This window comes from Pinus tabuliformis, chromosome 2_1 (assembly GCF_031772625.1).
Source record: "Pinus tabuliformis cultivar Carrire ecotype Pingquan chromosome 2_1, CPIR1, whole genome shotgun sequence".
In the NCBI taxonomy this organism is placed as follows: Eukaryota; Viridiplantae; Streptophyta; class Pinopsida; order Pinales; family Pinaceae; genus Pinus; species Pinus tabuliformis.
In genome coordinates this window covers 958,468,369-958,480,371 of record NC_142299.1, presented here as the reverse complement: position 1 = coordinate 958,480,371, position 12,003 = coordinate 958,468,369, and the positions used below count along the sequence as shown (strand labels likewise).

Sequence of the window (12,003 nt, the reverse complement as noted above, 5' to 3'; positions counted from 1 at the left end):
AAGTTTGAGGTTGATCATCTCCTTATAGTATCTTAGTTTCCTTTTTCCCTCTAACTCTTTATCACTCCATAACTTCTCCTTATATTTGGAAGTAATAATACCTTTAATATTATTCTTATTCTACAAGATGATCTACTCATTTATTTCCAATGGTCTAGCCAAAATTTTGCATCTTTATGCCATCTAGCTTTAGTTAAAGGTGGTAGATTTGGCTAGAGTTAGAACTAATTTTATAAAACTGTTTGGCTTGTATGTTGTATACATGACATACTTGGTGATAGCCATGCTTTCAATAGGGGAAAGACTAGCTTCAATCAGGGAGATATTGTAGGGAGTATATCTTTTAATTTTGGGATTTGTAGGTTATAAAATGTTTTTGGAATTGCTCAATCTTCCTTCATGATTTTTTAAATATACTACAACCCAAAACTTTACATCCACATAAAATAACAAAAGTGACAAGACTCTCACGATTTTTTTTTATTTTTTAACTCCAAATCCAAAAATATGCTAACATCATTTTACAACTAATTATATATATATAAATACAAACAAATAAATAATAAATTTATTTTACAACTACTTACATACATAAATTTATACATGGAGAAAAAGCACATTGTAACACGCAAATCACACACTGTATTTTAATTGATGACAGTGGTTACATATATATAATATAGAGATTACTAACTTCTTTAAATCTAGATCTTAATGAAGTAGATTTATGGCTCGAACTCATATATAACTCATACTACAACTTACAATACACATAAAAGCATTAATACACATACAAACATAATTTACTTTCCCGTTATCAAAGAGTAAATAAATAATAAATATTTGTAAAAGCATTTCCACAATTTAGTAACTGGAATTCACGTGATATTAAGACCAACCAGTCATATTTCAAGATCATTTGCTACGCATGTGGAAATCAGCTGACATTCAGACCAAACAGTCGAGGTGTACAAGCGGACATTCTGATCTCAATTGCAGATACAAGTGCATACTGAACACTATCGCTGAAGTATAATGAACTCGTGCTGATTGGAAGTGCAAGGGTTGGCTTGCAGTGGAGTTGAGTAAAGAAGAGAAAGAATAAGGTACTGCATATAATGAGTATTGAAAACGTCGATTGTGCTTTGCACGCAGTCATTGTGCCATTTCCTGCTCCAAGTCATGTTAATGCTCTCATGAATTTGACACAGTTGCTCACCAATCGTGGATTTTTTATAACTTTCGTCAATACTGAGTGGCTCCATAAACGCATGGTCCAAGTCTCTGCAGGAAACACCAATTCTCTTATTTCCAGTGAGTTGGAGCAACGAAGGTCCAAGATTCGTTTTCTCTGTATTCCCGATGGCTTACCGCCCGACCACAGCCGTCTCTCCAACCTCGCCGAATATGTGCGTGCACTGCAAAAGTTGAGCCCTGCATTGGAGCAACTCATTCGCAGCAGCGGCGCTACAGGTGATGATGGTAAATATTCATTTCCACCCATCACATGCATCGTCACAGATTCCTTCATGTCTTGCACGGAGCAAGTTGCCACGAATATGAAAGTGCCCAGGGTTATCTTCTGGCCCTTTTGTGCTGCCGCTTCGATTTGCCAGCTCTACACTCAATTCCTCATGTCTCAGGGACATATTCCTGTCAAAAGTAAGTACGTCACCCCATCTCCACCTAAGTTGCAGCTTCCTGTCACACTGTTTTCCTTTTGGGGATTTTAGTTTTTGGCTTTGGTTCTCTGATGTTGAACTAGATTTGCTGGCTGACACTGTCTTCCTTTGTTGGGTTTTAGTTTTTGGCTAAAATATTCCCCAAGTCTCTAATGGAGATAATGATAACCTTTTCTCGGCTGCTGCGAATGAGTTGGTTCAAGTTGCCAGTCAGAGGTAGTGGCATGGTGGGGTTATTCCACAGTGTTGTTGGGCTGGTTATTGACTCTTTTGAAGGTGGTTGGCTGGTTATTGACTTTTTGAAGGTTGTTGGCCATTAGTCGTCTGTTATTGATTGGCAGCGGGATGGAATGCTCTCCAGATTCTTCTGTTAATTCATTGGATGGATCGTATTTGAGTGCTTAGTTTTTTTTTCTGCAATATTTCTTTATTTTTTTTTCATGGAACCAGAATATGGAAGTGGATGTTTTGTTTAAAAAAGGGTTTCTCTTTTGCCCAACATAATGTTTTGTACTTCTCATTCATTGATCCTTCTCACACGAGGGCTTTTTTGAGCTATTTTGAGTTCTGATTACTGGATGTCTGTTTCTCTGTTTTTTTGGGTCATAATTTTGGTTTTCGCTTTCAATAGGTTGAATTTTCGATTGTTGTATGCAGTGTACTTAGTATTTGCTCTTTTTGGTTTGGTTCTCATAGGTGTTTTTTTGTATGGTCTCTTTAATCTCAAATTAACTTCTTTTTTTTAATATGCAAAAGCTCTGTTTTGTTTTTTTCTGCTGAAAAAAAAGAAAGGATAACCATTTCTCGGTGTGCATTAACTAATATATTTGGTCATGGTCGGGCCTGTGTACGTGCAGTAAGCGAAGCGAACAATCCAGGGAAAGTGATCACTTGTCTTCCGGGTAATCTCCCGCCAATGAGACCGACTGATCTATTGTACTTATATCGCGCTGAAGATCCCACAGACATTCTTTTGAATGCTCTCGTGTATGAATCAGAGAAGCAGAGAAAAGGGGACTACGTGCTGGTGAACACGTTTGAGGAGCTGGAAGGGAGCGATGCTGTAACGGCCCTGTCTTTGAATGGATGTCCTGCCCTGGCAATAGGACCTCTATTCCTTCCTAATTTCTTACAAGGAAAGGATTCCACCACCAGTCTTTGGGAGGAGGACGAGAGGTGCCTGGCATGGCTGGATATGCAACAGACAGCATCTGTTATATACGTTTCCTTTGGCAGCATGGCTGTCAAATCTCAGGAGCAACTGCAGCAGCTGGCGCTAGGGCTCGAGGGTAGCGGGCAGCTATGTTACCAGAAACGAGAAACGGGAAACGGAACGGGAAACGAGAACGGTACGAGAAACGAGGTTTGGAGGTTTCGCATATAAGAAACGAGGAGAGAGAAAAACACCATATTAAAGGTGAACAATATAAACAAAGCATTAATCATAAACCTGTAATGTTTCTGCTCATGAAATTGTAAAAAAACAATTGTAAATACTAATTTAGTTTTAAGAAGGAAGTGATAATTTTGTAGATCAAAAAATTTAGCCATCATTAATTCCAAGAAAATAGAAAACATTGATAAGAATAAGAGATTTGAAATATAAATAATTAAATTTGTTCTTTTGAATATATATGTATCTCTAAAGTCACTTCCAACAATTCATATCAAAATGCAAGTAAACCTAATAATCTAGATTTTGAAGCTCATTTTCTGGAATAGTTGTTGAGCTTGAGCCAATTCCAAAAGAATTATTTTGGTCAGTAGACTTCATGGTATCATCAAGCATGTCTTCAGCATTGTCTTATAGCACCTCAAGTGGAAGCTCATCATTTTCGTCATCTTGTGAACCACCATAATCCCACATTCTCGTGGGTCCAGTTTTGTATTCTAGTTGTTGTCGAGATAACAAACGTAGATTTGAGTGTACAAACACCAAATCTTGTGCCATTTTTGTGCCTAGGCGATTCCTCTTCGTTGAATGGATGAAAGCATATTCACTCCAATTTCTTTCACATGCAGAGGAACTAGTCACCTGTATAATAAAATTAAAATTATGTTAGTCATAGTCAATCAATAAATATTATAAGATAAATAATCCAAAATGAGCTTTAGAATTAATTGTTTAAACAATAAATCAATACATTAAAGGTATTTGTTATTAAGAATACCTGTGAAAGCAAACGGATAGCCAAACGATGAAGCAAGGGGGTCCCTGTACCATATTGTATCTAGAAGTCGATGGGTCCAAGTTGTTGTCTGTTGTATGCACAATCTTCATTTGCAAAGTGGTCTTCTGATCTCAAATACTTTCGTAGCTCAAACTGTAAAGCAGTGCGATCCTGACGATCGTAACACCTACTTATAAAAGTGTTCTAGTTTTGCATAACCTCTACATCTGACGATGGTTTCTTATGAAACCATTTAGGATTGAGTAAAAATGCAATTGAATGAAGAGGGCTATGAAGCATTTTCCACCTTGTCAGACTAAGTTCCCACACTTCATTTCTGGTGTCTTTGTCAATCCTAGAATTTTCATCTTCCATTATGTCATGAATCTTCTCTCTCATTTGATCCATGCTCTCAAAGACATCCCCTAAGCATGGTTGATCACTATCAAATATGCGAAGGGTGGAAACAATAGGTGTAATAAGGGTGACAATATCCTCCACTCTCCTCCAAAAATTCTCTGAAGAAAGACCAATAATGATGTCCTCAACTTTTAGGCCATCCCCAGTATGAGAACCCTTCCACCTTTGCCAATCCATTGATACCACCATCTCTCTCAAAGATTGATGCATTTTAATAAGGCGTTGAAGCATAATGAAAGCAGATGCAAATCTAGTCTCGGCACATCGAAGAAGCTGAAGTTTTGCATATTTCCTATAAATTGCTATGGATGCTGCATGATTAATAATAAAGTGTTGTAGCATCTTTGCTTCAGTTATAGTTTTATCAACCCATGCAATGTTATTAATATCTTTCAGGAGCAAATTCAAGCAATGCACAGAGCAAGGAGTCCAAAAAATTGTTGGATATTCATCCTCAATCAACCCACCAACAAGGATATTGTTTGAGGCACTATCTGTAACAATTTGGACCACGTTTTCTCTACCAACCTCCTCTATTGCCTCTTTGAGGAGACCTGTTAGATATGGACCATCTTTTGTCTTTCTTGTAGTATCATAGGATTTTAAAAACAAAACTCCTTTTGGGCTCGAAACCAAAATATTGATAAGGGGACGATGGTTAACATCTGTCCAACCATCTGAGACAATGGAGACCCCAGATTCCTTCCAACTATCTCTAATGTCTTGAAGTCTAGCTTCAACCCGAGCCCTCTCTTCAGATAACACGGTTGTCCTCATCTTTTCATAACTAGGAGGCTTGTAACCTTTAGGAGCATTGCTAACTAGATCCCTTACCATTTCTTTCCAATAAGGAGACCTACAAACATTAAAAGATATGCCATTTGCAAAAAAAAATCGTCCAATGGATGCATCGAGATTTCCCCTTCCTTTTACATCCCATAAGTTTTGAAGGTGAGAAACAGAAACTTGATGTTGAGAATAAGAGTGTGGACCACCAATTGTCAATCCACTAGGATTGTTGTTAGCTTGAACTAAACCTTCAACAATATGTCTAAGCTTTTCAAGTTCATTAAATTGCTTAATTAGAGAAGCTTTTTCTGTTTTAGGTACACTGTCACATAAAGCTGATTGTTCTTTTTTCCCCATTCCAAGTAAATGCCATCGAACTCTTCCTACATTCCCCGTTTTTTGTTTTTTACAATAAGGGCACAACCAAACCTTTGAACCAGATGATCCACTTGATCCTCCACTATAAGATTGAGTGCATTTCACAGTTGCCCATAACCTTGCCTCAAAGGCTTTTTTTGCTTCTTGATATTCTTTGCTTTGGATTTTTTTGGATGCCTCTATGGAAGATTTCTGTTGGGAAAGGGGCGGTCTACTTTGTGACATTGGTGAACTTTCTTCCATTGCAATGAGAAATGAGTGAAATAAAAAATAAATGATTCTCCTCTGCAACCAATTTTAATCTGCACAATTTATATTTGAAAATTAGTTACAGAAAATAAAATTAAAAAATTGACACCTAATTAGAAAAATATAATTAACTAAAAATTTGAAGAGAAAATCAAAGAAAATTTTGGAAAACTTAAACAAAATAAAATTATTTATCTTTTTTCAAATTTTCAAACATCTAAATCACCTTACTTCGAGCATTGGAGGGACTAGCTCGAGAGAAAAGGACTAGCTCCTGATCTCATTCATTTTACAAAATCCCATGATACATGGCTTCAGTGATATTTTAATAACTTATAACTACTTGTTCCATAACTCACTCTCTCTCTCTAAATATATGTGTGTGTGGGGCTATGCACTAGCAATAATTAGGTATGTTGATTGGTAACATTGAGTTTTCCTATTGATTTTTCCTTTTTACTCAAATACGAATTGGATATTATATAATTTCAAAGTAAAATTCCTAATAATAATTCTCATCACTTTATTTAATTATATTTATTTTAAGTTTTCCAAATTAAAAATCTATTTACAAAATTTCTAAATCTTCACAACATTTGTGAAAATTTTTCAAATATAAAATACCATTAAAAAAAACGTAATTGGAAAAAATCTCTAACCTAGTGGAATTTTAAGCATAGCCAAAAAAGTGTTGGGGCAAAATGGTCAACAATAGCCCACAATCTTATAAATAAATTATTTGGTAATTGTGACTATTGATCTTTACTAACTATGATTGATTGAGCTGCTTAGAGTAAGCTTTCACGATTTTGGTCTTCGACTTAATGGATGCAATCTACAGTTTTTTCATTAACTTCTCACTCAGTTACAAAGAATGAATCTGCCATAGTAAGGTTTGATAATTTTGGTTAATTTTCACTGCCTTACGATTAACGGATCACAATGCAATCCATATTTTGCTTTATATTTTATTTATTGTAAATATAGTAATATTTTTCCCAAAAATTGTGAAAAGACATATTCAGTGACACTTCCAAACAACAATAACAAATTTTTTTACATCTAATATACAAATAAAAATAAATATGAAACATCACACAAATCCCAATCTTAAAAAAAAAAAAACTATCATAGAAAATTTACTTCATAATCAAAATTCCCCGTCAAATTTATATCAGTTATGGAGAAGTTCACTTGCAATCCTGTTCCGACTTAGATTTCTACGATTTTATTTCTATTTGTTTTCTGTCTCCCGGATAGCTTCTCCATTTTCCTATGTAAAGTCAGATTCGTTGACAATTTCCCATCAACTCCATACCTATTTACATCCTCAGCATTTCGGATTATCTCTGTACATGCTGGAATCTTTGAAGCTTATCTTGTAATTTCCTAAACAAACGTTCGTCTTTAGCCTCCTTGATGAATTATAAAGAAAAATTCGTGTTATTTGCATGCTTTTATGTGTGAAACTATGTTTGATCTCCAAGTTGAGGGGTTCATTGAAATAATTCATTCTTGTTAAAAATGAATTACATTTCGCAGATTCTCCTGCCAAAAGAGCAACCTTAATACCTTCCATTCTTCTTCAACTGTAATATAATGCTCTTCCAGAGGATCTGTCTCTTATATTTCACTTAAATTGGAAAATATTTAAGCAGTTTTTTTTTTCAATGTATTGAACCTTCAAGCATTTTATCTAATTTATATAAATAAATTCGATTCTATAGAAATTTATGTGATTTTTCGGATCTTTTTGCATTTCGGTTTACAGAAAATCAATTGAGGAATGTTAACGATTAAATTTTCCAAGAAATTTCTCTGTATCAAGTTTCATTTTAACAGATGTTCTTTTGCATTTTAATTGTGAAGCAGCAGATTGACAATGTCAGGTGCTGCACTAAGGCATCCCTCTTTTGTTGTCTTAAAAACCAAAGATTCAAACATGTCCTTCATGTTGATTATGTCAACTGACAAATCATCTACAGTATCAACAAGCCTACCAAAACCCTTCGACATCTAACTAGATGTTATTAGACCCTCCTTGGCAACTTATTTCAATAGAGCCAAGATATGTGGCTGTGCACTTCTTCGTTCCATGGATAAAATTAAAGCCCTGTTTACAACTTCATGATGAAAGAAAGGAACATTCAAGTCTTTTATACAACGACAACCATTTTCTTTATCACCACTCTCAACATACTCATTCAACAAGTCACTTATCTTCTTTTTTACTTAACTGGCACTAGTTTCGTTGGCTCTGTGGAGAGAGAAGTTGAAATCTCGTTGAGCTCATGAAGACATGTCCCCATTAAACTGCAGGATCAGAATTTGTGCCATAAGTGAACGATGACACAAGCCAACAATTCACTTTTGTGCGCTGGCATATAACATCATATTTTAGGTACAATTGTTGGGCATTCTTCAGTGGTAATGCTAGACCATGTAATGCATTGAATGCTACTTCAAATACTACGGTACAAAACCTTAATCCACAAAAGTACCTCAACAACTGGCCTAAATCTGTTGGCTTACCTCCTTTGGGGTATATAATGTTGCGATGGTGGGTGCCAAATAAACAAATGAACATAATCTACACTTCCAAATAAACAACGCAACTCCATAACACTGGGTATCGAATTAAAATGATATCACTCATTGTATTATGAAGTTGCTCCATATATCGCTCCATATAATCCATAACCAAATAAACAATATTATAACAGTGCTTCCAAATAAGGGTTGTCCATGCTTGTCAGTATTGTGAGAAGGTTGCGTCCAAAACGTTTTACACTATTTCTGAATTCGAGGCGGATTTCTTCTATCTATATTTACACACAAAATCGACTTTCAACGCCAAAAGTGGCTTTGGAACAAATATAGATTTTGTATCCAATTCAAAAGAGACTCTTATCAGTATTTCGCCCAATACCTTTATATCCTAAAATCAAATGAGGAGCCATGCGATACAATTTCGTTTCAATATATGCTTGAAAAATGAATGATCTTTTCTCGAGATCCTTCAAAAACTATGCGAATCTTAAGGAGGATTCCAGAAAGGATTTAGAGGCGGGGTATGATGTGGAAATGGTAGGCATTAACGAAAAAAAAAACCTAGGACAATTCTTTGAGGAAGTTGAGGATGTGAAAAATGATATGGAATCGGTGGAAGGACTGTCAAGGAAGCTGCAAGCTTCACATGAAGAAAGCAAAACCATCCACAACGCGAAAACCATAAAGAATTTGAGAGACACGATGGATAAAGATGTGGAAGCAGTATTAAAAAAATCTAAGTTGATTAAAGGGAAGCTTGAAGCTCTTGATAAGGCCAATATTGCAAGCAGGAGACTACCAGGCTCAGACCTAATGCTCTTGGAGTTTTCTTTCGTTTGTTCCCTGTTTCCCGGATATTGCCAAGCTCGGTACAGTGAATGCCCTGTTCTGTCTATTTCCGTTTCGATTTTTTTAGCTAGAACTCACTTTTAGTTTCAAAACTACCTACACTGCAGGTTGGAAACAGGGATCATGAATGAAAATTAAGGTACTTATCAAAACCTCTCTGGAATGGGCATCACCATGCAAAGTTCAAACGGCTGGTTGAAATCCAACCTGTTAATGGATAACAGTTCCAATGCTTATCCATTGTTCCGCCCCTTTCTAAGCAGTATAAGCAAATATGTCATAATTTTATCGCACTCTCAAGTTGAATTAAATAAACCGAGATACAGAGCATGACCCGGCGTATATTTAAGATCACTGATATTGCAAATAGTTTTAACATCAGGCATGACATCTCATTAAAAAAACCAGAGATTGAAGTTCTTAGGCAGTACCTTTTGACAATAGAATTGACAATGCTGTTGAAGATAACTCAACGGGGGCCTGAAGCTGCTTGGCTGCCTTGCTTGTGCCTGGCTTGCATCTGAGTAATGATGGGTTCGCTCTGGTCTTCTGCTTAAATCCTTGACAACTGGTGTTTTTCTTTGACAGCTCTCTCTGTTCTCTCAAAAATACAACAGTTTTTTCTTCAGCTGTCGCTCACAATAAGCTGGAGTGCTTAGGCTTAATTTCCAGAAAACTAATAGTCCACTGCAGCAGACTAACAGTGAACTGCGAATTAAACTGGATTCAACCTCTGTATCCAAAAAACTAACAATCAATTGCTAATTAAACTCCATTTAACGGACGGTTTGAAAAAATTACATTTAACCCGAGTTCGAAAAAATAAATTTAACTGCAAGTCTATCTGGAAACGGTGAGAAGAAACGGTTTCGTTTCGCGGGAAACTGTTTCTTGCCCGTGGAAACGAAAACGGCCGTTGCAGACGGCGTTTCTAGCTGGGTTGCGTTTCGGTGAAGGTTTCGGCCAGAAACAGGGGATAACGTCCCGTTTCTGGTAACTAGGGCGGGCAGCCATTCTTGTGGGTTCTCCGCTCGGATATTGAAGATGGGAAGCCTGCAGTTTTACCGGATGGGTTTGAAGAACGAACCAAAGATCGGGCACTGCTTGTAAGGTGGGCGCCTCAGGTTAAAGTGCTTGCCCACACATCCGTTGGATTATTCCTCACTCACGCCGGATGGAACTCGACTTTGGAGAGCATAAGCATGGGAGTTCCTGTGGTGGGTTTTCCTTATTTTGCCGATCAGTATCTCAACTGTAGGTTCGCCAAGGATGTGTGGGAGATCGGCCTGAATTTTGAAGGAGTGGACGTGGATGACCAAAAGGTGGTGTCAAAAGAAGAGGTGGAGGATAGTGTGAAGAGAATGATGAGAACTAAGGAAGGAAAGCAGTTGAGAGAGAACGCTGTGAGACTTAAGGAGTGTGCAAGGCGAACAGTTGTCCCTGGAGGCTCATCTTTTAATAACTTAAACACCTTCGTTAATGACATGGCAAGGAAAGCAACAGCTCGATCCCAGAATCTGAAGTAACTAGTAATCTGAAGAACGCGTATTGATTCCAGATGTTGCGTGCTGAGATTTCATCTCAGCGCATCATTAATTCTTGATAAATTGCGATACAGCTGTCCATCTATCTCGTATTTTTTTCGCAGTAGATATTTAAGTTTAAGGGTTGTCGGTAAATAAGTAGGTTTCATAGAATTAATTCAAAATATAGTAATTCTCTCTTCAGCTGAGTCAACATTTGTTTCTAATTATGACCAGGAATCCTTCACTGAGGATGGCATATTAGGTTCCAGCAACTTTTTTTTTCATTCCACCAAATTTAATTAGTCATTTATAATTTATACTTCATTCCCCGGGAGTTTTTTATTTTGTATTGGAAATTGGATTTTTCTAGATCAAAGATTAAGTGAATCCCAAACAATGTTAACATATTTCACTGGATCACAATTAGGTTATATTTAAATATTGAATGTTATTATTTTTAAATTGTAATATAACAAATAAAAACAAATGTAACAAGTAGGGTTGTTACTTAATATCTATTTTTTTATGTATAAAGTAATTGATAGCTAATTTAGATTAATTTAAATGTTTAGAGTTAAAAATCTTCAAAACTATGCAATTGATAGCTAATTTAGATTAATTATAGGGTAAGGCGTTCCCTTCTGAGAAGAACTTTCCTCGCTGCTACCTGTCATCAGTTTGTGTCATTAGATTATATGTTAGATGATTGGGAGATTATCAACTCTTCGATAAAAAAAAAAGATAGTTTCTGAATGTAGTTGGAAGGAAGGGTTATTAAACCCTCGCCGCAACAACGTTTTTTTCTTTTTGGCTCGTCGCTGGTCTCACTTGAGCTCTGCCACTACGGGTTGAATTCTCTGGCCGGGTGATGATCGAGAGTTCTTTGTGAATTTTGTATTGTATCTCAAGCATTGGTTGTAGAGTTATTACGTATTTCCTTTAGTTTTCCATAGAATGTTCAGAGGGTTGCAGCAGCCTTCGATTCTTAGGAACAAGTAACAATTTAGTCCACTGCATTTTTTATGTGTTCTCTCTTTTAGTTATGGATCAATAGTCTACAACCTGGGTATCCATCAACATTTCATCTCTGCATGTGGCATTGCACTGAATCTATATGGTGGATTGTATACATTGAATATGGATACTAGCACATAGCCATTTAAACCATGGTTTGATATGCAACTTGATGTTGCTAAACTCAAGGGTTGAAGTGTCAATAACCGGAGTTCAAGATATGCAACCACGAGGTTCATATCAGACTTGGGCTTAGATAGGTTTGCACTAGCTTATAATCTTTCAAACATGATCTTAATGTGTCTTAGATTTCATTGCAGTTGCACTTGATCTAAAGGAGCATTAGCAGAATTGGTTCTATTTGATATGGCTCTT

General features: G+C 36.4%; 1 protein-coding gene across 1 annotated transcript; it reads left to right on the top strand.

Moving 5' to 3' along the window:
• Positions 1 to 952: 952 nt before the first annotated feature.
• Positions 953 to 10,938, top strand: LOC149203823 (linamarin synthase 1-like). Its single transcript, XM_089403583.1, has 4 exons — positions 953 to 1,662; positions 2,540 to 2,971; positions 4,327 to 4,328; positions 10,090 to 10,938. The coding sequence occupies exons 1-4, from the start codon at positions 1,119 to 1,121 to the stop codon at positions 10,612 to 10,614; spliced, it is 1,503 nt and encodes a 500-aa protein (XP_089259709.1). The 5' UTR covers positions 953 to 1,118; the 3' UTR covers positions 10,615 to 10,938.
• Positions 10,939 to 12,003: the final 1,065 nt, after the last annotated feature.